The sequence below is a fragment of the Suncus etruscus genome, chromosome 7, assembly GCF_024139225.1.
Source record: "Suncus etruscus isolate mSunEtr1 chromosome 7, mSunEtr1.pri.cur, whole genome shotgun sequence".
Classification (NCBI taxonomy): Eukaryota; Metazoa; Chordata; class Mammalia; order Eulipotyphla; family Soricidae; genus Suncus; species Suncus etruscus.
In genome coordinates this window covers 57,917,439-57,940,152 of record NC_064854.1, presented here as the reverse complement: position 1 = coordinate 57,940,152, position 22,714 = coordinate 57,917,439, and the positions used below count along the sequence as shown (strand labels likewise).

The 22,714-nt window shown below is 47.9% G+C and overlaps 1 protein-coding gene and 1 non-coding gene across 2 annotated transcripts in view; one reads left to right on the top strand and one right to left on the bottom strand.

The window, feature by feature from the left end:
• Nucleotides 1-2,226: 2,226 nt before the first annotated feature.
• On the top strand, nt 2,227-2,333 carry LOC126015176 (U6 spliceosomal RNA). The gene has a single exon (XR_007498067.1). It is a non-coding gene; the product is annotated as a U6 spliceosomal RNA (small nuclear RNA).
• An 8,309-nt stretch (nt 2,334-10,642) lies between these two features.
• Nucleotides 10,643-22,714, bottom strand: part of SERPINC1 (serpin family C member 1) — a 12,293-nt gene continuing 221 nt past the window's right edge. The window contains exons 1-7 of the mRNA XM_049776517.1: nt 22,688-22,714; nt 19,098-19,467; nt 18,626-18,841; nt 17,386-17,523; nt 15,255-15,645; nt 12,953-13,017; nt 10,643-10,882 (exon numbers count right to left, since the gene is read on the bottom strand). The exon at nt 22,688-22,714 is cut by the window's right edge and continues 221 nt beyond it. Coding sequence (XP_049632474.1) covers nt 10,706-10,882; nt 12,953-13,017; nt 15,255-15,645; nt 17,386-17,523; nt 18,626-18,841; nt 19,098-19,467; nt 22,688-22,714 — 1,384 coding nt within the window. The 3' untranslated portion in view covers nt 10,643-10,705. The remainder of the gene's footprint in view (nt 10,883-12,952; nt 13,018-15,254; nt 15,646-17,385; nt 17,524-18,625; nt 18,842-19,097; nt 19,468-22,687) is intronic.

Here is a 22,714-nt window from a genome sequence, read left to right as displayed (position 1 = left end):
CACCAGGTGTGGCCCAAAAAACCAAAAAAAAAAAAAAAAAAAAAAAAAAAGAAAGATTTAGAAGAGAAACTGCAGGCAACTCAGTAAACTCCTAAGTTTGAAATGAAGCCCCTTAGCAGAGTCTGTTTTTAGGACTGATGGAGCAGAGCTGGTAAACTAGCCCTGGTGTGTTGGAGAGAAAGTGATCTTGGAACTGGGCTGCACTGGTTTCAAAGCTATCTATGACCACAACCCTTTGCCAGTCTCTGGATTAGATCAGGAATAATTCCAACCCCCACCTCAATGGTGTTATTTGTTTGTTTGCTTTTGGGCCACATTGAGCAATGCTCAGAGCTTACTCCTGACTCTACACTCAAGAATCACTCCTGGTGGTGTTCTGGGGACCCCATGAGATGCCAGAGATTGAACTCAAGTCAGCTGCATACAATGCAAGCACCCTCTTTGCTGTGCTATCACTCTAGCCTCCCTCTTTTTTTTTTTTTTCTGTTTTAAGGGTCCCAGGGATTGAACCCAGGGTCTCCCAAGTGAGCCACTGAATCAGATCCAATTCCCTAGTTAAGGTCTTTATTCCTTTTGTCTTATATATGTCAATATTTTGAGGGGAGAGGCAAATTCAGGAATAGATTTTACTGAAGAGCTCTGAGAGAGAAGGGGAGAACGGCCAGAAGACCCCCATAATATGACAGGCAAGGTCCCCTAAACAGGATTCACTCAATTTTGATTTTTTTTTTTTTTTAATTTCAATTTCTTGAAAGTTCAGTTTCTGTTTCTTTGTTTGTATCCATATATAGTGGTGCTCTGGAGCTATTCCGGCTTGGTACTTACGGGACACTCCCAGTAGTGCTGGGGGCTGTGTAGTGCCAAAGATCCAACCCAAGGCTCCCACTGTGCCCCAACTCTGTGAACCATCTCCTGACCGCTGGCCACCTTTGCCCCCTGATCTTGTTCTTGAGTGAGTACAAGAACCTATCTTTATCCCCTTTCTGCTGCCACCAAGACCCTTTCTAGCAGAGATGAGTAGGTTCATCACATCTTTATTACCTTTCATATGAGAAAACCCAGCATCTAACTTAGCAATATTGCTACCCTCCTCTCATTTAAGTACCACAGGGGAAGTTTTAGGACTTGCAGTAAAGTCTGTCAGATTTATTTCGCTTTCTTAAGATTCCCTTTCTGGCTTAGGATAATTAAGATCCTACCTTCTGGAGGCCGGAGAGATAGCATGGAGGTAAGGTGTTTGCCTTTCATGCAGAAGGTCATTGGTTCGAATCCCGGCATCCCATATGGTCCCCTGAGCCTGCCAGGAGTGATTTCTGAGCATGGAGCCAGGAGTAACCCCTGAGCACTGCCGGGTGTGACCCAAAACCAAAAAAAAAAAAAAAAAGATCCTACCTTCCAAAGAAATCATCAAATAAGCTGATTTCTCAGTGAAGTCAAGTTTGGAACATGGGTATTCCTAGGGATTTCTTGTTGAAAATATCTTGCTGGCCATCACTAACTATGTAACTCAGAGATCTTGGTTTCTAGGAATTGCATATGGAGAAAGGAAAAGGGAACTCAGGGCCCCAGGCTTACATTTAAGTGCTTTAAAATAAGGGGGGAAAAGGAGCTTAAGAGATAGTATAGTGGCTAGGACTTTGCCTGTGACTGACCCAGGTTCAATGCCTAGTATCCCATATGGTCCCCTGAGCCTCCCAGCAGTGAGCCCAGAGAAACCAAAATCAATAAATAAGAGAAAAAGAAATCTAGATTTGGCAGTTGACAACCTGGAATGGACTAATGTTAAAGTCAGTCAGACACCAGGATTAATTAGGTAGGAAGATTGGGGAAAATTTGAATAAGTGAAAGTAAAAGGCCCTTTTCTGACTCAGTTCCACTCTATGTCCTTCAGGATTTGCCCTTTGCGATAGACAAAATGAGCGCTGGAGAATATATATATTCCGAGGTTTGAGATCCCATCGCCCAAGGACAGATTCTGGGGTTGCATTTCCAGTCTCCCACAGATGCTCTGTGGGTCTCTGGTTAGGAATCACCCAGTGAGGGCTGGAGCAATAGTTCAGCTGGTAGGATGTTTGCCTTTCACACAGCCAATTCTTGTTCTATCCCCAGCATCTATATTATCCTGAGTTCACCAGCAGTGATTCCTAAATTCAGAGCCAGGAGTAACCCCAGAATTAGTGCTGGGTGTGACCCTAAAACAAACAAAAAAAGTAACCAAAAAAAAAAATGCTCGCTTTGGCAGCACATCTACTAAAATTGGAACGATACAGAGAAGATTAGCATGGCCCCTGTGCAAGGATGACACGCAAATTCGTGAAGCGTTCCATATTAAAAAAAAAAAATCACCCAATGAATGGGATGAAGAGAGAGAGCAGTGAGTAAGGCATTTGTCTTGCAAGTAGGTGACCAGCATCTCTGAGCACTAAGAGTGACTCCTAAACACAGAGCCAGGAGTAACCCCTGAGCATTGCTGGTGTGCACACACACACCCAATTACCCAATTTCTACACAAACACTTGGTTCTTTGGCCTTGAATGGCAAGCAATGAGGCCAAGAGAAAGCAAACCCTGAGACTGACCAAAGTCTATATTCTTTCTTTTTGCAACCCAAGTCTTCAATCATTTCAGGTTAAGTCACAGCTCCAGGGAGATAAAATTTTAGGCTGGAATTTCTGTTTAGCTCCATCGTTTGGCTGATGTTTAGGGAAGGGAATCACCCAGTTTTCTCTAAAGTAACCAGAACCAAGCAATTGTGGTTCTTCCAGAACTGCCAGAGCCAATACACAGCAGTAAGGCATTTGCCTTGCACGCGGCCAACACAGGATGGACCCCAGCATCCCATATGATTCCCGAGCTTGCCAGGAGTTAGTTCTGAGTACAGAGCCAGGAATAAACCCTGAGCAGTGCCAGATGTGATCCCCCCACTCCCCCCCCAAAAAAAAAGAACTGCCAAAGCCAAGAACCCAATGAAAATGGGTTTTATCTTGAGAACCCCAGATGCTGAGACAGAATCTATCTCTGGAATGACTGCTAGCAGGCCAATAGCAAAAGAAGTTGGAATCGATATTTCCAGTGTATTGACAAATGCCAATCACAGACTGACACATTTTGGAATATGGGCCTGTCTTTTTGGGGGAAAACTGGCCTAATAAAAAGGACACGGATATCATGTAGTTCTATATGAACACATAATGGACTGCTTAAGATCATACACTCACACACACACACACACACACACAAAACACCATTTATGTGAAATTAGATTCAGTATATTTTTTGTCTTTTTTTTTTTTTTTTTGGTTTTTGGGTCACACCCAGCAGTGCTCAGGGGTTACCCCTGGCTCCATGCTCAGAAATCACTCCTGGCAGGCTGGGGGGACCATATGGGATGCCGGGATTCGAACCAATGACCTGCATGAAAGGCAAACGCCTTACCTCCATGCATTCTCTTCGGCCCCTAGATTCAGTATAATTTTTTGTAAATGTATGTTTTTTTTTATATATTTACTTGCCCACTATATATACCTTTGGTAGCATAGAAGCATTTTGTTGTCTGTTTTGTGGATTCTAAAAATCAAAGTCTTGACCCAGAAGGCTAGAAGCATTTTTTGTGGCTTTATTTGTATTTTGACAAAGAAAACCAATTCCTTGCACTTTCTATTTAAAGATGTTAGGACATTTTGCACTCACTTAGTCCAGCTGTTCTTCAGAGACAAAGAAGTAGGTGTCATAAAATTTTTAGAAACCTGGTGGAAGGATAGAGGGGCCTTGGAATAACAAACTGAGCTTGCATGTGCCCAAGAGAAATGAGGGGGGTGAAGAAAAATTTAGGAGATGGATATGCGCTGTCACTGCTACAAGGCTACAATGATGTTGAGCTGCCAGCTATGTATCTGTGTGTGTGTGACTGTGTGTGAGAAAAGGGTGTATGGTCAAGATAGATGGTCAACATAGGATATTCTACCTCCCACTAAAGACTGAGCAGATTCCAACAGTCTCCCTTTCCTCCTGGGTTACCCCAGTCTGTCCCCACTGTAGCCAACCCCCGAGTCTCCCTTACTCGCTTCAGTACCTCTACCTCGAAGCACTTATTTCAAGACTGAGTCTAACTTGGTGTAGCAAGCCCAGGAGAAAGCCGGTCCCAGAGCAGAGATGTCACCGTGCCAGTGGGTCTGGGTTATGACTTTAATCCTCTAACTTCCACTGGAGATGTTGCTAGAGGAAGTATAGTCTCTTCTTAAATTTTTTTTTTTTTTTGGGCTGGTGTTGAAGGGGCCACTTCTGGCTGGGCTCAGGGCTTCTGTGCTGAGGGGAGCCCTCTGGGAGGGCAGGGCTGGAATCCAGGTGTCTTCTCCACTGTCCTTTCCCCTTTGGAGAGATGCCCCCAAATCCTTGTAATGTGAACGTATTTGAATCCTGCATTCATTCTCATTTCTGTTGCCATTGGAAATTTCCTTTTTTGGAGGGGGTTGAGGGCTAGAGCATGAACCCTGTCATCGTTCAGGTGATTTTTCTGTCAGTATTATGACGTGGCTTTGGGGATGACCTGTTTGGCTTTTAGTGACCCAAGATGGAGCTATTTCTGTGGTGAATGCTGATGGCATTAGCACAGGCCACCTTGCTGGGTGACAGTGGGAACAAATGTAGTAAGGCCTCAGGAAATTCTGTCCCAGCAGTCACATTGTGCTAGGCAAACCACCTCCTCCCAAAACCTAGCTGACTTGCTAATGGGGCCATATTCACTAAGCCATGCCAGGCTGCCACCTCATAAGCCTTTGTCACCTCCGAGGAAGGACCATGAGCCAGGCCAGCTTCTCATCCTCAGGCACTAGCTAATTGTTGCCTCTAATTAGTGAGGAGAGGAGAGGAGAGGATGGAGCTGGCCTATGTCTTAGGGATCTGCTGTTACTCTGTCTTGGGGCCTGGACAGGGAAATGAGTACCAGATAATGTGAAATTTCAGCTGGAATGAACAGTTCTCAGTGATGACCACGGTTTACAAATCTCTATCCCGCTACACGCTGAATCCTGTTGCTTGAACAAAGCAGACCCTGGAGATCATTTTCCCCCAACACTCACTCTGTCCTCCCATCCTGTCTGCCAGTTTTCAGCCTCGACTCAGGAATTCACTCCTGCTTAGAAAGCTTTGCCCTCTTGCTTTGGTTTTGTTTGTGCCCAGAATCTGAACCCTCCACCTGCCCTTAGCTGTCTTGCTCTATGACATACATTTAAGGGAGACCCTTACCCAGATTGGTCATTTTGCTGTTGATGACATAGGTCATCAACATAGGTCATAGGTCATATGGCTAAGGAAGTCTTTATGACTTCCTTAAATGAGAAGCCTAGGTTTGCTGGAGTGAACAGGGGTTGTAAGGCAGTTGACTGCCTTGCATGTGGTTCCAGGTCAGTCTTCAACACCGCATTGTCCCCCAAGCATAGAGCTGAGTGTGGCCCCCACCAAAAATAATGACAAACCAGGGCCAGAGCGGTAGCACTAGAGGTAAGGCATCTGCCTTGCAAGCGCTAGCCTTGGACAAACTGCAGTTTGATCGCCCGGTGTCCCATATAGTCCCTCCAAGCTAGGAGTGATTTCTGAGTGCATAGACAGGAGTAATCCCTGAGTGTCAAATGGGTGTGGCTCAAAACAAAACAAAACAAAACAAAACAAAAATAATGACAAACCAAAAGATGAGACATTTCCCTGAGGCAAGGTACACCTTGGAATTGGGGAAAAGAGCATGGGGCCTCCCTTGGCCTCTTGGCTCTGTTCAACTGACTTGGAGTTTTTCCAACCTTGTTCATTCTCACTCTTAGCCACATGTTAGCAGTCCCAGGGTCCCATGCAGCCTGACAGTGTCATATCATGGGTTCACTTTGCAGCTTGGGCTTGACAAGCTCCTTGGCCAGTTCTAATGGCAGACACAGCCATGTAGGACTCTACAGTGGGCTTTGCTCACTCTCCCTGTCTCTGTCCTTGTCATCCCATTCCTTGTTTGTCAACGATGGAACCCTGTTTGTCATGAGAGCAATTTTGCAGAAAGCAGCTACCACTCAGCCTCTCTGTACCGAATGACCAAGTCCTCATAGCAAACCAGAGTTCAAAGGCTGGTCTTTAGGGTCCTCCTCATTTCCTGACTGGAGCAATAGGACAGTGGGGAGTGGCATTGGCATTGCACACAGCAACATGGGTTCAATCCCTGGCATCCTATATGGTCCCCCGAGACCTGCTAGGAACAATCACTGAGAGCAGTAGCGTCCTCATTGCCTTTTCATATCTAGTTTCTCCATTGCCAGTTGAGACTAGATCACCTGAATTTACTGAAAGCCTAATATCAGCTGTTTGGATCTTTTCTCTTCTGAATCCTGGCAGGCAGGATTGATAGCAGAGAAAAAGCAGGGTCCTTCCTGGGCTGAGCCACTGTGTAAGATTCTTTGCCTCTCAGACTACACTCCCTGTGCTCAGTGGATGGTAACTTTCATTTGTTCTAGTTTCTTTGTGATGAAAGACACGAGCCAAAGCTTAAGTATTGGGTCAGAGGTAGAGCTGGGAGGATGCTTGCCTTGCTCTCGGCTGACCTGGGTTCAATCCCTGGCATCCCATAAGGTCTCTCCACCCCCAGTACCACCAGGAGGAATCCCTGAGTGTAGAGCCAGGAGAAGTATGCCTTGAGCTTGTGTATTTCTAAATTTTCTTTTGTGTGTGTGTGTGTGTGGGGGAAACACCTGGCAGCACTGAGGGGTTACTCCTGGCTCTGCTCTCAGAAATAGCTCCTGGCAGGCTCGGAGGACTATATGGGATGTCAAGGATTGAACCTTGGTCAGTTCCAGATTGGCTGTGTACAAGGCAAATGCCCTATCCACTGTGCTATCAGTCTGGCCCCTATTTCTGAATTTTCTATGAAATTTAAAAGGACCATTTTAACATCTTTGTCCAGAGTATCTAAACCTAAGACATTTCCAAGTGAGGCTATGAATCTTTGGCTCTCTGGATCTCTTTGGCTGTAAATCTTTGGATCTCTGGATTCCCACCTCACATGGTAGCAGCCCTTCCTGTGAGACCCTCATGGGTGGTAATGGGGAAGGAAGGGTTGACTGTTCACCTGGAAAAAGTGGGAAATGCTGAGGCTGGGAGGGTGCTGTCCTTATACAGGGCTGACCCAGGTTCAATCCTTTGTACTCCAGATGGTCTTTTGAGCACTGCCAGCAGTGATTGCTGTGTGCAGAGGCAAGAGTAAGCCCTGAGCATTGCTGAGTATGACCCAATTAAAAAAGAAAAATAAGGAGAACTGGGATCAGGCAGCTGGCAGCAAGGGAAGCAGTGCACACATGCTTTGCACCCAGATCTGGGTTTGATCTCCAGGCACTGTTCGAGACTAAATGAGCTGCCACATAAATTCTACTTCAGGAAAGATATGTGTGCTTAAGAGCAGGTGTAGCAGCCATCTCTCTTCTGAGATCATCCTAATCATTGTAGGAATCTTCAATTTATATAGATATGGCCTGCAAAAAATTGATTGTTTGCATTGCAGATAGCTGGTTTGTGTGAGAAAGCAGAGGAAAAACACCAAACAAACAAAAAATAATAGATGGAATAAAAGATTGATTAGCAAGAGAACCTGATTGGCACTGGGCTGACATTTGTACCCAAACCAGCCCCCAGACCTGGCTTCGCTTTGTAAGCTCACTCTAGTGCCCATTGGTGGAAAATGCCTCTGATGCTTTGTGTTCGGGGGGCTTCCTGACAGCTGGAGGAATGGGAAAGCAAAAGCCGTTGGGACGTGAAAACTTTTGACTGTACTGTGAAACATTGGACTTTAAGCAGCTCATACCACACTGGAACTGAAGGGGGCACAGGGAGGGGGGAAAGTGGGCAGAGATATCTCCTCCACCCAGTCTCGACCCAGCCCCCTTCTCCCAGTTCTTAGCACTGGGAGGTCTTTCTGCCTCCTTCCCACGAGACTGGCCTATGGATACACCATTTTGACTACTCAGGTGCCAGTCTCGCCCTCCCTCTGCCACCTCACCACTTTCACAGAGTGCAGAGTGGAAGAAGCAGGCCTCTCCTACCCTGTTTTCCTGCAGGACTTTGGAGGTGAGGTTGTCAGGAACTTAACGGCTTCCTCTTTTCCCACCCACAGCAGTGAGGGAAGAATTTTCTTAGGAGCAGCAGGTATGGAGCATGCTGGGCTGGTGTATGGGGAGTCAGTACAAGATCGTCTGAAAACAGTTCATCCAGCTGTCCTCTATGGTGCTTACATGGTGAGGGGCAGCTGTCCCCCTTCAACCTGGCCCTGGCTCCTCCCACCCCATGCTTTCCCACTGGCCATGTGAGAAAGAGATCACACTGGACTGGCCACACCAGGTTCCCTTCCTTTCTCATTACTTTGTACAGCTGATAATGTAGCATTTTTCTTCTCTTTGGAAAACGCTGGGATTTGTATGTTCCCCCCAACACCCTCCCCTCAAGAAAGCAAGCATTGAAAAGGAAAACCAGGAGAAAGAGAGAGAGATTTGGGGGAGACTTCACTTCCCACTGCTAATCTCCCATTCCTAGCATCAATGCCTCCTCTCCCATTCCTAGCATCAATGCCTCCTCTTACCGAGCGTTTCTTAGTAAAAATAGACAATCACTTTCTGAAGCATTGTTATCCTTGAAAGGAATGAGTTTTTTGTTTTGTTCTGTTTTGTTTTTTGGTTTTTGGGCCACACCTGTTTTGATGCTCAGGGGTTACTTCTGGCTATGCGCTCAGAAATTGCTCCTGGCTTGGGGGGACCATATGGGACACTGGGAATTGAACCTTGGTCTGTCCTACACTAGCGCTTGCAAGGCAGACACCTTACCTCTAGCGCCACCTCTCCGGCCCCGAAAGGAATGAGTTTTAATGACCAGAACCTACAAGTTTTGTTTTTTTTTTCTTTATCCCTTTCTCAGCTTCTGTTGGAGGTTTGTGTTTTTCATTTGTGTGTTTTGTTTTCTTGGTTTTTGGACCACACCTGGCGATGTCCAGGGGTTACTCCTTGGCTCTGCACTCAGGACTTACTCCTGGTGATGCTTGGGGGGGACCATGTGGAATACCAGGTTGGAACCCAGGTTGTCCGCATGCAAGGCAAGTGCCCTACCTGCTGCCCTAGGTCTCCAGCCCCAAGGTTTGTGATTTTCATCTAAATCCATTGTCAGACTGGGGCTTGGGTCTGTGCATTTGATATCCAGAGAGTATCTTTTTAATATGACCTTAATTATAAATACCTATATATAGAGGAATAGGATTTTTCTCTCCCTCACCCCACCTCTTTGAATCATCACTTAAGTGTAAACCCCACACCCCCAAACCCCTTTTACTGAAAAAAAGAAAAAGAAAAAAAATGCACTTTAATTCCTAAGGAGAGTGGCTGTTCCTAGCTTCAGGGCTAGGTTAGGAAGAGAGTTGAGGAGGGAGAATTCTTGCTAGAGCCTGTGAAATGAACCAAATTCCTTATGAAAACAAAGAGAACAAAGCCGCTGACCCCTGCCTAAAGTGAACAGAACGTGGACTGACCCCAGGAACCAATGTGAAAGGTACTGGCCTGGCCTGGGGAAGTTTCACTCCAGGGAGGAGAAAATATCCAGAATTCAGTTCTCTTTCACCACTACCAAATTGTCAGAAGCTTCTAGGTTTTTTGATGGCGGCCAGCCAAGATGCTCTTGCAGGACAGGTGAGACCACAGAGGTTCTGAGAGAAACCCAGCGTGTCCCCTGTTTCTGAGTATGGGCTTCACACTCTCCCTTCATTTCACAGTTTTCTGGGTCTCTCTCACCCTGTGGGTCTGTCCTTCCCCTGATGACAAGCCAATAGTTTGGGGGTGCGGGGGTTTGCATGTCTCCTAAAGCCCAGGAGCCCTATCCTGCGGGGGCGGGGGGAGGACAGGGGGTGGGCAGAGACAGGTTGGGGTACCTGGAGAAAGAGCAAAGATAATGGGCTTATAGAAACATATTTAAGACAGTTTGAGCAAAAGCTTCCTCGTTGAACAGCTTTAAGAACAATGTGAATGAAACCTTAGCAACTCGGTTAGTCACCTGAAAGGTCTATTAATGTATACTTGAAATTCTTGTTTGTATAAAAAATTTACATTCTCCTCTTTATTTTAACACTGTGTAAAAGAACATTATGCATGTGAGTGGTTTGAGAATAAATGGTTTAATACTCAGGTTGGAGTCTTGTCTTTACTGTTGATGTGCTTGGGGTACATGCAGTGACAGAGATGGCACCTGAAGCTCCTACATACAAAACCTGTGCCCCGATCCCAAGAAACCTCTCCTCCTGTTATCTTTTTCTTTTGTTTTGAGGGCCACATCAACACACTCAGAGGATACTTCTGGCTCTGCACTCACTGGCGATGCTCAGAGGATGCTATGGGGTGTTGGGGATTGAACTCGAGTTGGCCAAGTGCAAGGCAAATGCCCTTCCCACTGTGCTATCGCTCCAACTCCCTGACCCCATCTTGCAAGATGGAACTAACCTCTGCTTTCTTCACTCTCAGACACATACACAGGCAGGTAAAAGACAAAAAAAAAATCCTGAAAGCCTCATTTTTCCAAATACCTGGTAGTATCTGAAAACTCCCCTTTCCTGGCCTTCCTTTCCCGAGTCCACACACACCTGGGAGTCAGACACAGTTGTTTATTGTCAAGTCCACTCACACACCCATATCAGAGAAGGGAACATCACATCAGCTGACACAAGGGTTGGCGACCCTGCCCATGAAGACGATGGTGTTCAGGGCAACCTCCCTGATAAAAACCAGGAAGGGCCTGTTGGCCTTGAAGGTCACCCTGGTGGGGTTCAGGGAGCGGCCAGCAATGCTGATCACAGTGCTCGCTGCAGCTTCGCTGCCTTCCTCGTTTACCTGCAGGAAAGAGGGATCAATGCTGCTGCCAGCCACTACCGTGCGCTCCCTCATGTTCAAGGACAGTACCCATGGACACAGCAGTTTCTGCAGTGCCCTAATTTGGTAGGTGGACATGCCTTGGAGTTGGGCTGGGAGCATCCAGAATCCCACTCTGGGATATAGCAGGACAGTTATTTCCACCCAGCCTGACTGCTGAGTCTTTTTTTTTTTTTTTTTTTTTTTGGTTTTTTGGGCCACACCCGGCAGTGCTCAGGGGTTACTCCTGGCTATCTGCTCAGAAATAGCTCCTGGCAGGCACGGGGGACCATATGGGACACCGGGATTTGAACCAACCACCTTTGGTCCTGGATCGGCTGCTTGCAAGGCAAACACCGCTGTGCTATCTCTCCGGGCCCTTTTTTTTTTTTTTTTTTTAAAGTAATTGTTGAGCCACATCCAGCGGTGCTTGGGGCTTATTCCTGGCTCTGCACTCAGGGGAATCATTCCAAGTAGGTTTCAGGCAGTCACAGGGACTGAATCCAGGATTGGCCGTGTGCAAGGGAAGCATCCCACTTTCTGTACCATCTCTCCATCCTACATACGGTTGTTCATTTAGTTTCTGGGCTACATCTGACAGTGCTCAGGGCTTGCTCCTGGCTCTGCACTCAGTAATCACTCCTGATGGTGCTCAGGGATCCTATGGGATGCAGGGAATTGAACCCGGTTCAACACCTGGTTGTTCCCTGCTGTGCTATCATTCTGGCCCCAGAATAAGTAGATTCCAAGGGGAACTATCTTGGCAGATCCCTGTGGATGTTGGGGCAACAGAGCATAGTTTAAGGGACACTGGACACACCCTTATCTTTCACTTGTATCCTGAAGGTCACACCTTTACTGGCCATACTAACGACGCAGGAATCCCAAAATCACAGCTGTAATCTGGAGGCAAAGAATCATCTAGACCAGGGGTCCTTAAACTTTTTTTTTTTTTTTTTTTTTTTTTTTTTTTTTTTTTTGTAGTTTTTGGGTCACACCCGGCAGTGCTCAGGGGTTACTCCTGGCTTCATGCTCAGAAATTGCCCCTGGCAGGCACGGGGGACCATATGGGATGCTGGGATTCGAACTGATGACCTCGTGCATGAAAGGCAAATGCCTTACCTCCATGCTATCTCTCCAGCCCCTCCTTAAACTTTTTTAAACAGGGTGCCAGGGGCTGAAGAGATAGCACAGCAGTAGGGCGTTTCCCTTGCATGTGGCTGACCCAGGAGAGATCTGTTTCGACTCCCATGTGGGTACACAGTCTGCCAGGGGCAGTTTCTGAGGGCAGAGCCAGGAGTAACCCCTGAGTGCCAACCAATCAATAAAGTTTAAAAAAAAAATAGGGCCCGGAGAGATAGCACAGCAGTGTTTGCCTTGCAAGCAGCCGATCCAGGACCAAAGGTGGTTGGTTCGAATCCCGGTGTCCCATATGGTCCCTCGTGTCTGCCAGGAGCTATTTCTGAGCAGACAGCCAGGAGTAACCCCTGAGCACCGCCGGGTGTGACCCAAAAACCAAAAAATAAATAAATAAAAATAAACAGGGTGCCAGTTCACTGTCCCTCAGAGGATTGGAGGGATAGATTATAATTTAAAAAAAAAAACATGAACAAATTTTGATGCACACTGCATAAATCTTATTTCGAAGTAAAAAGAAAAAAACAAAAATAGAAATAAATAAATACGATATTTAAAATGAAGAACAAGTAAAGTTAAATCAACAAACTTACCAGTATTTCAATGGAAAATATGGACCTGCTTTTGGTGGGCGTGGTTTGAGATGCCTGCCTAAGACTAAAAGGAGGAGTTGAGAGACAGAAGGAGGGGAATTGGAGAGTTAAGGGAATATCCCACACATGAGTAATGTAGGCTTGGGATGAGTTGGACGCTAAGCAGGACAGGCAGCTGTGGCAAAACAACCAGTGAGCCAGATAAATGTCCTCGGCGGGCCGCATGCGGCCCATGGGCCATAGTTTGGAGACCCCTGATTTAGAGCCTCAGAATGGAAAAGTACTTAAAAGGAGTAGGAGCAAAGGGGGAGGGTCCCCTTACCTCAAGAAATGCCTTGTGGTATGCGTCAGTCACATAGAGGTCACTGCGGCCCCCTGCAACAATACCTAAACAGCCAGAGAGGGCTCTGTGAGGAAAGCAAGCACTTCAGCCCATATTCACCCCAAAATTGTGTTTAGTTTTTGCACCACCCCTGGCGGTGCTCAGGGATCACTCCTAACGGTATACAAGGGAACCATAGACAATACCCGGTGTAAGCCAAGGTTGACGGTGAACAAGACAAAAGCCTTAGCCCTGTACTCTCAGTCCACAACACATGTTTGTTTTGGGACCACACCCAGCAGCGCTCAGAGTTATTCATGGCTCTACACTCAGAAATTGTTCCTGGCAGGCTCAGGGGACCAAAAGGAATGCCGGGGATCAAACTCAGGTTGGGGGACCGAGTGGTGGTGCAAGCCGTAAGGCGTCTGCCTTGCTTGCACTAGCCTAGGACTGACCGTGGTTCAATCCCCAGCATCCCATATGGTAGTCCCCAAGCCAGGAGCGATTTCTGAGCCCTGCATGTCACCGGTGTGGCCAAAAAACAAAACAAATAACAACCTCAGGTTGACTTTGTGAAAGGCAATGCCCTAAACACAGTGCTATTGTTTTGGTCCCTCAACCCCCCACTTTGTTTTTTGATTATTTTGTGTCACACCTAGCAATGCTCTGGACTTACTCCTGCCTCTGCATACAGGAATCACTCCTGTTTGTGCTGGGAAAACATGGCTGCCCTGGATGGAACCTGAGTCAGCTGCGTGCAAGGCAAGTGTCCTACCCGCTGTACTGCCTCTCCAGCCTCTCTTTGTTTTTTAGGATAACGCCCTATTTTAGGATAATTCAGTGGAAGAGCTTACCTGGCTTGAGGCCCTACCTGGTTCAGTCCCTAGCACAGAAATAAGCTTTAATAATAATAATAATAATAATAATAATAATGACAACAACAACAATAATAATAAGTAGGGGGGCTGGAGCGGTGGCACAATCGATAGGGCAATTGCCTTGCACACACTAGCCTAGGACAGACTGGTTCGATCCCCCGGTATCCCATATGTTCCCCCAGCATGTTCCCCCAGCCATGATCAATTTCTGAGCACATAGCCAGGAGTAACCCCTGAGCATCACTGGGTGTGGCCAAAAGAAAGCAAAAAAAAAAATAATAATAATAATAATAGAGAGATAGCACAGCGGTGTTTGCCTTGCAAGCAGCCGATCCAGGACCAAAGGTGGTTGGTTTGAATCCCGGTGTCCCAAATGGTCCTCCGTGCCTGCCAGGAGCTATTTCTGAGCAGACAGCCAGGAGTAACCCCTAAGTACTGCCAGGTATGGCCCAAAAACAAAACAAAATAATAATAATAGTAAGTAGGTGGGGCCGGAGTGGAGAAGGACGGTGGTTCAAATTAATCCCATATCCCATTGATACTCCGAGTCTGCCAGGGGCGATTTCTGAGCACAGAGCCAAGAGTAATCTCTGAGCGCTGCTGGGTGTGACCCAAAAAAACAAAAACAAAAACAAAAAATAATAATAATAGTAAGTAGGGCTGAAGAGTTCGCACAGCAGTTGGGTGTTTGCCTTGCATGCAGCCAAACCAGGACAAACTGTTTCGAATTCCGGCATCCCATATGGTCTCCCATATGCCTGCCAAGAGTGATTTCTGAGTGCAGAGCCAGGAGTAACTCCTGAGTGCTGTTGGGTGTGACTCCAAAATGAAAAATAAATAAATAAATAAAATAATAAGTAAATAAGATATTGTGATGAAAATATTTTTATTTATTTTGATTTGACCTATGATTTCCCCTGGTCTGCTCAGGAATCACTCCAGGCAGGGTTCCAGGGAGCCTGTAAAATGCTGGGGATCAAATCCAAGGCAAGCACCTTACCCCTGGACTATCGATCAGTCTCCTTATTTTTTTTAAGGGAGGCTCAAACCTGACTGTGCTTAGGGCTTACTCCTGGCTCTGCATTCAGAGATTACTCCTGGCTCTGCATTCAGAGATTACTCCTGGCAGGGTCCAGGGACCACATGGAGTGCTGGGGATAGAACCCGGGCTTGCCACATGCGAGGCAAATGCCCAAACTATTATGCATTCCAGCCCCTTACTTATTTTTTGTTTTGGGGCCCATCTGGTGATGCTCAGGGTTTACTCCTGGCTATATGCTCAAGACTCGCTCCTGGAAGGCTCTGAGGACCCTACGGATGCTGGAGTGCAGGCAGACAAATGCCCTCCCCGCTGTAATGTCTCTCTGATTCTTCTCCCCCAAGCCTTTCCCTTTGCTCATAGGGCAGCAGCACCCCACACTCACCGGGCAGCCTGGAGCTCTCAGGGCTGAAGAGGTCCACCAGCCCCATGTCCTGCAGATGCTCCTTGAGGCTAAAGCTGTCCTCGATGCGGAAACGGGGCACATGCACGGCCAGCAGGCTCTCAGCCATCTCGTCCAGCCACTCCTGCAGCAGCTCCGGGCTCAGCTCACGCTCCACCTTGTCCAGGCCCTTCTCCGGCTTGGGCAGGACGAGCACCATGGTGATGTCGTCACCCTTGAATGGTAACTCCAGCACCTGGGTGCCCTCGGCCACGCGCCGGTAGCGAAACTTGCCTTCCTGGTACATCATGGAGGCGAGGCAAGTCTGGTGGTCAGCCCTGTAGAACTGCTCCTGCCGCGTGTTCTCGGGGCTAAACTTGGACTTCCACAGGCCCTGCAACAAGATGCCAGCTGGGACTGACCCTCACACTTTCTTTCCTTTTTTGGGGGGATTTTGGGTTTTGGGGCCACACCCCGTGACGCTCAGGGGTTACTCCTGGCTATGCTCTCAGAAATCGCTCCTGGCTTGGGGGACCATGGGGATGCTGGGGATGAACCGTGGTCCGTCCTAGGCTAGTGCGTGCAAGTCAGATGCCTCATGGCATTTGCCACTGCTCCGGCCCCACTTTCTTTCCCTTTTTGGTTTGTTTTTGGGTTGCACTCAGCGATGCACAGGGCTGACTGCAGGTTCTGTGTTCAGGGATCATGCCTAGCAGTGCTTAGGGGACCGTGTGGGATGCCAAGGATCAAACCTGGCTTATTGCATGCAGGTGCCCTCCCTGCTGTCTTATCACTCCAGCCCGCCTAGAACTATTGACTCTAGACAAGGCCACTTGAGGAATCAACTTTTTTTTTTTTTTTTTTTTTGAGCACCCGGCGGTGCTCAGGGGTTACTCCTGGCTGTCTGCTCAGAAATAGCTCCTGGCAGGCACGGGGGACCATATGGGACACCGGGATTCGAACCAACCACCTTTGGTCCTGGATCGGCTGCTTGCAAGGCAAACACCGCTGTGCTATCTCTCCGGGCCGAGGAATCAACTCTTCAGGCTTCTGCTGAACCTCATACTGGGAGGTTCAGAAGCTTTGGACTGGGGCATTTGAACTACTTATGGGTCTCAGCCCTGCATCGGTAGCCACACTTTTTAGGTCCTCAAGATGTGGCTACTGGGAATCTGTATAAGCCATTTCTCATGCAGGCATCTCCAGATAGAAGCCCAATGGCATAAAAGAGAATGAGCTGAGGCTGGGGCAAGTAGTGATCCTCAGACCCTCCAGGTCCCTCTTGGATTTGGGGTTTTTTTTCCTTTTGATTGTTTGTTTTAATAAATAAACTAGGGGCCGGAGAGATAGCATGGAGGTAAGGCATTTGCCTTTCATGCAGAAGGTCATCGGTTCGAATCCCGGCGTCCCATAAGGTCCCCTGTGCCTGCCAGGAGCAATTTCTGAGCATGGAGCCAGGAATAACCCCTGAGCACTGCCGGGTGGACCCAAAAACCAAAAAAAAAAAAAATAAATAAATAAATAAATAAATAAATAAATAAATGAACAAACAAACTATTTAATTGAATCACCATGATATACAGTTACAAAGTTGTTTGTGATTGAGTTTCAGTCATACGATGTCCAACAGCCTTCAGTGCATATTTGCTGCCACCATTGTCCCTAGTTTCCCTCCCATACGCCGCCCTTTCCCCTACCTGCCTCTGCCTCTGGGCCAGACATTTCTCTTTCTCTCTTTCCCTCTCTCTTTCTCTCTCTCTTTTGCAAACTGTGGTTTGCAATCTGATTATTGAAGGTATCCTGCATTATCATTTTTCTCCTTTCAGCACCCAGTTCTTTTTTGTTTTGTTTTTGTTTGGGGGCCACACCCATTGACGCTCAGGGGTTGCTCCTGTCTATGCACTCAGAAATTGTCCCTGGATTGGGAGAATTGAACCACGTCCATCCTAGGCTAGCGCTTACAAGGCAGATGCCTCACCTCTAGCGCCACCGCTTCGGCCCCATCAGCAACCAGTTCTTGTCCAGAATGACCATTCCCCACACTCATTGTCACAGTGGCCCCTTCTCTGCCCTCACACCACCGCCACTCTTTATTACAAGCTGCCCACCATGGACTGGCCCTCTTGGGCAGTACCTTAAAGTAAATGGTGTTGACTAGCACCAGGACCGTAAGCTCATTGATTGCGTCAGGGGGGATAACATTCGTGATACGACCTTCTGTCTTGTTGGAGATCCAGCTGTTGATGACCTGCCGGGCCTGCTCAGCATTTTCCTGGGGAGAACAAATGGGGAGCAGATCTGCCACCTGCACTAGGAGCCAGCAGCTCCATCCCCAGGGGTTTATTTATTTATGTTTTTGTTTTTCAGGCCATACCTGGCAGTATTCAGGGCTTATGCATGGCTCTGGGCTCAGGAATCTTTCCTGGTAATGCTCATTGACCCCCTCTGGGATCCCAGGATCAAATCCAGGTCAGCCACATGCAAAACAAGCACCTTACTCACTGTACTACTTCTCGGGCACCCAGAATTTCTTTATTTATTCATTTATTTTGTTTGTTTGCTTTTGGTTGCCCCAGGGTTGATCCTGACTCTATGCTCAGAAATCACTCCTGGCAGGCTCAGGAGACCATATGGGATAACAGAGATCAAACCCAAGTCCGTCCTGAGTCAGCTGGGTGCAACTTCAGCCCTTTTTGGTGTTGGTGCTGTTGTTTTTCCTTTTAGTTATTAATTTTTGGGGGGCCATGCTGGCACGCTTCTAGAGGTATTCAGGATACCATGCAGGATACCGAGAATCAAACTCAGATCAGCCACTTGCAAGGCAAGTTTCCTATTTCTCTGTGCTATTTCTGTGCTATTTCTCCAGCCTCTCAGAATGTCTTTTTATCTACTTGGGTGAGTCTAGTGGGTAAAAAATAAAGGATTACAAAAATAAAATAAAATAAATTAAAAAAAAAAGGAAAATAAAGGATTACTATTTTTTTGTTTTGTTTTGGGGCCATACCCAGTGGTGCTCTGGGGTTTTTTCTGACTCTGCACTCAGCCATCTCTTCTGACAGTGCTCAGGGGATCCTATGGAATACTGGGGATCTAACCAAGTCAACCATGTGCCAGGCAAATAAATGGCTGTCTTGCTGTCCTATCGCTCTGGCCCAAGAACGACTATTTTTACAACTTTTTCCAAGCTGTGTCTGTCACTCAAACAAATCAGAATCTAAACCACAGACCCAGTGAGAGCTGAGGCAGCAGCTTCCTAGATCATCTCTCTGCACCTTGCCTTCATAGGGAGCTCACTGGGATCCCACCAACTTTACTTCTCTGGCTCAACATAGCCCAGGACAAACTGGGGGTGCAGAATGGAGGCGGGAACTCACCTTGAAGTCCAGAGGCTGCAACTTGGCTCCATACACGACTTCACTGATGTCCTGGTAGGTCTCGTTGAAGACCAGGGACTTGTCCCCAAAGAGGCGATTAGCCGCCACTAGCTCAGAAGACTTATTAGCCTTCCGGTAGAGGCGACAATTGAGTTTGGCAAAGAAAAAGTGGATCTGGTCTGATGTCTTTTCTGAGATGGTGTCAAACTTGAAAACCTGCAAAGAAGTGGAGACATGGCACAGGGGTGATTTATGTGTGGAAGATGTCAATTTGATCCCCAACACTGTAGAGGGTCCCCCGAACATGGGGTGTCAAGAGTGACCCCCCTGAGCAGAGAGCCAGGAGTAACCCCTGCACATCACTAGGGCTCAAATATACCCCCTCCCCAAAAAAAGTGTGGGGTGACTAAGCTTATGGAATCTGGAAGAAAGTCTGTAGCCAGGAGCTTGGGAAGGGGTGTCAGGGTGATACCTCCATCAGCTGCTTGAGCGTATTGTCGCAGGCTCCCAGCTTAGTCATGGCGAAGGCCGTGGAGATACTTAGGGGTGACAGGAAGATGTTGTCATTGTCATTTTTGGAGTCTGCCAGGTGCTGGTAGAAAGTGGTGGCAAAGCGGGAATTGGCTTTGGACAGCTCCCAGACACGACGGTTGGTAGCCTCGGGGACTCGCCGCTCAGGGATCACGTCCTCCACCGCCTTTTTCTCTGGGGCACGATAGATGCACATGGGGTTCACAGGAATGTCACGTGGCTTGGCTGTGCAGATGTCCTCCACCGGACTCCAGTGTCCGTAAGCACAGCCCCAGGAGCCCACAAGCAGCCAGGAAAGAAGATAGGGCCACCTAGACAGGTACAGAGCATGCAGTGAACAAGGCTGAGACACCTCCTTGGTGCACAGTTCCCCGTACACTTGGCCTGGAAAATCACTGGGGCACAAGGAGGGACCCAGAGCCTTAGATAGACAAGGTCCTTGGAGCCCCCACGTAATATCAGCCCCCAACTCCTTGCAAGTGGATCATTACACAGGTCTGTGTGCTAGTAGGTTGCAATTGGAAGAAACAGATGAGGGGACAGAGCAATAGTACAGCAGGGAGGGTGTTTGCCTTGCACATGGCCACCTGAATTTGATCCCGCATCCCATCTGGTCCCCCAGCCTGCCAGGAGTAATTTCTGAGTTCAGAACAAGGAGTAACCCCTGAACACTGCCGGGCGGGTGTGGCCAAAACGCCAAACAAACAAACAAGCAAACAAAAAAACAGAAGTAACAGATGAGTAGCAGATGATTGGCTGAGGCTGGTGCAACCAAGAAAGCAGTGCTGAACCCGGAGGACTTCATGGGCTGAGCCAGGTTGGCTCCCTAACACTGCATGCACGGTCCCTCCAAGCATGGCTAAGCATGTCCATAGACACCAACCTGGGGGGAGCTCCCAAACTCCAGGAAATTGAAGGGGGGGAGTCAAATGTTTGAAACTTGGTTAGCGGGGACAAAGGGAATAGGGGACAAGGAGATAGAGACAGCACAGAGATAAGGCGCTGGTTTGGCATGTGGCAGACCCCAGTTCTGTCCCTTCTGTTGTATCCTCGAGCCTTGCTTGGAGTGATTCCTGAGTGCAGAGATAGGAACAAGCCAGGTGTGGCCAGGTGTAGTCTCCAAACTAAAATAACAGGGCTGGAGAGATAATACAGTGAGTTGGGCACTTGCCTTATACATGGTCAACTTGGGTTTCATCCCTGGCATCCCATTGGGTCCCTGAGTCTATCAGGTATAATTCCTGAGCACAGAGCCAGGAGTAAGCCCTCAGCATAGCTGAGTGTGAACAAGAAAACTAACCAACCAAGTAAATAAAATAATAATAAAAAATCATTTGAGGGACCCGAGCAATAAGACAACAGGGAGGGCATTTGCCTTACATGAGGCCCACCCATCAGGTTCAATCCCCAGCATCTCATATAGTTCCACAAGCCTGCCAGGAGTGATTCCTGAGGGCAGAACCAAGAGTAACCCCTGAGAGTCACTAGTGATGCCAAAACAAACAAACAAACAAATAAACAAACCATTAGAGGTCTGAAGCACTGCCTGAGGTTGCTCCTGTTTTGTGGCCCCCAAACAAAACAAAACTACATACACAAATAAACCATTTAGTATTTTCGAACCTGAGCAACAACAGAGTGAAGGGTACTTTCCTTGCATGCAAACTACCTGCCTTTGATTCACAGCACCCTATAAGGTTGAGTCCTTATACTATAAGGCTTATAGGGTGGAGTCCCCTGAGCCCTGCCAGGAGTGATCCCTGAGCACAGAGACATCTTCAGGTGTGATCCCCTCCCCACTTCACCCCACACACAAAAAGAGAAGAATTAGGACACGCAGTGAAACAAGCTGAGAGACTCATGTGCAATTTTTGCAGCTGCTCCATCTCCTGGCAGCTACCTACAGAAGTGGACTCTGTAACGTTGGTCCGAGTCTCTGCCATCTGACCCTTCCCTAAAAGGACAAGCCTAACAATCCGAGGGGCAGGGGTAGGGCTGGCTAGAAACAGGATGCAATTGAAGGGTCTCTTGGTGGACTGGAGGCCCCCCTCTGCAGGCCTTTAGGAGCAGATGCGTTGAAGTGAACAGCAAAGCAGAGAGACATGGAAAGTGAGGAGTGAGAGAACTCAGGCCTTCATCTCCCCACAGTGCTCACCCCAGCCCATGGGGTCCTGGGAGCTCTTTTAAGCCTAAAGAAACCATAGTTCCACTTCTAGTTTCATCGGACCCTTGGATAAGGATGACCATGTGGAGCCGAAGTGATAAGACAACAGGGAGGGCACTTGCCTTGCATACAGTTGTCCCGGGTTCGATTCTGGAACCTCATATGGTCCCCTGAGCCCAGACAGGAGTGATTTCTGAGAAAAGAGCCATTGGCACCCCCTAACCATCACCAGGTATTGTCTAAAAAACAAGCACCCAAATAAATGAAGAAAAATAAGAAAGGGGAGGGGCCGGGCGGTGGCGCTGGAGGTAAGGTGCCTGCCTTACCTGCGCTAGCCTAGGAGACGGACCGCGGTTCGATCCCCCGGCGTCCCATATGGTCCCCCAAGCCAGGAGCGACTTCTGAGCGCATAGCCAGGAGTAACCCCTGAGCGTCACTGGGTGTGGCCCAAAAAACAAAAAAAAAAAAAAAAAAAATAAGAAAGGGGGGCCAGAGAGCACAGAAGTAGGGAGTTTGCCTTGTAAGCAGCTGATCCAGGACAGATGGTGGTTCGAATCCTGGCATCCTATATGGTCCCTTGTGCCTGCCAGGAGTGATTTCTTTTTTTTTTTTTTTTTTTTTTTTGGTTTTTGGGCCACACCCGGTAACGCTCAGGGGTTACTCCTGGCTATGTGCTCAGAAGTTGCTCCTGGCTTGGGGGACCATATGGGACACCGGAGGATCGAACCTCGGTCTGTCCAAGGCTAGCGCAGGCAAGGCAGGCACCTTACCTTTAGCGCCACCGCCCGGCCCCAGGAGTGATTTCTGAGTGCAGAGCCAGAAACACCACTGGGTGTGACCCATAAAAACCAAAAAAAAAAATAAATAAATAAATAAATAAGAAAGGGACTTTTGGGACTGGAGCATTAGTAGAGCATGTGGCATGTGGGGCACTTGCCTTGCACATGGTTGACTTGGGTTTGATCCCTACAGGGTCCCCCAGACCCACCAGAAGTGATCCCTGAGCAAGAGTATGCTCAGCCCTTGAGCATCATCAGGTATGACCCAAAAACCAAAAACCAAGAAAGAGGCATGCATGTAGAGTGAGAAGGCCAGAGAACAGCATTTGGAGTGGGTGTTTGGGGCTCAGAGATGCCCGGATTCAACTCAGCCTCCTTCCAGCACAGGTTAGACTCAGGATAAAACTGTCTCTGGTGCTGGTGCTGCTTCTTTCTATCAGGGTGTTCACAACCATGCCCCTTTATTTCTAACCCTGAGACAGAGGTTAAGGAAGACAAAGACGCTGTCCAGGAGGGCCCAGGCTTCTCATAGGAGACAGGGTCACCCTGATGGGCCACCCAGGCTCAGCCAGAGAAGACCACTCTCACCTGGTCGCCACAGGTGTGGTTCGGCCC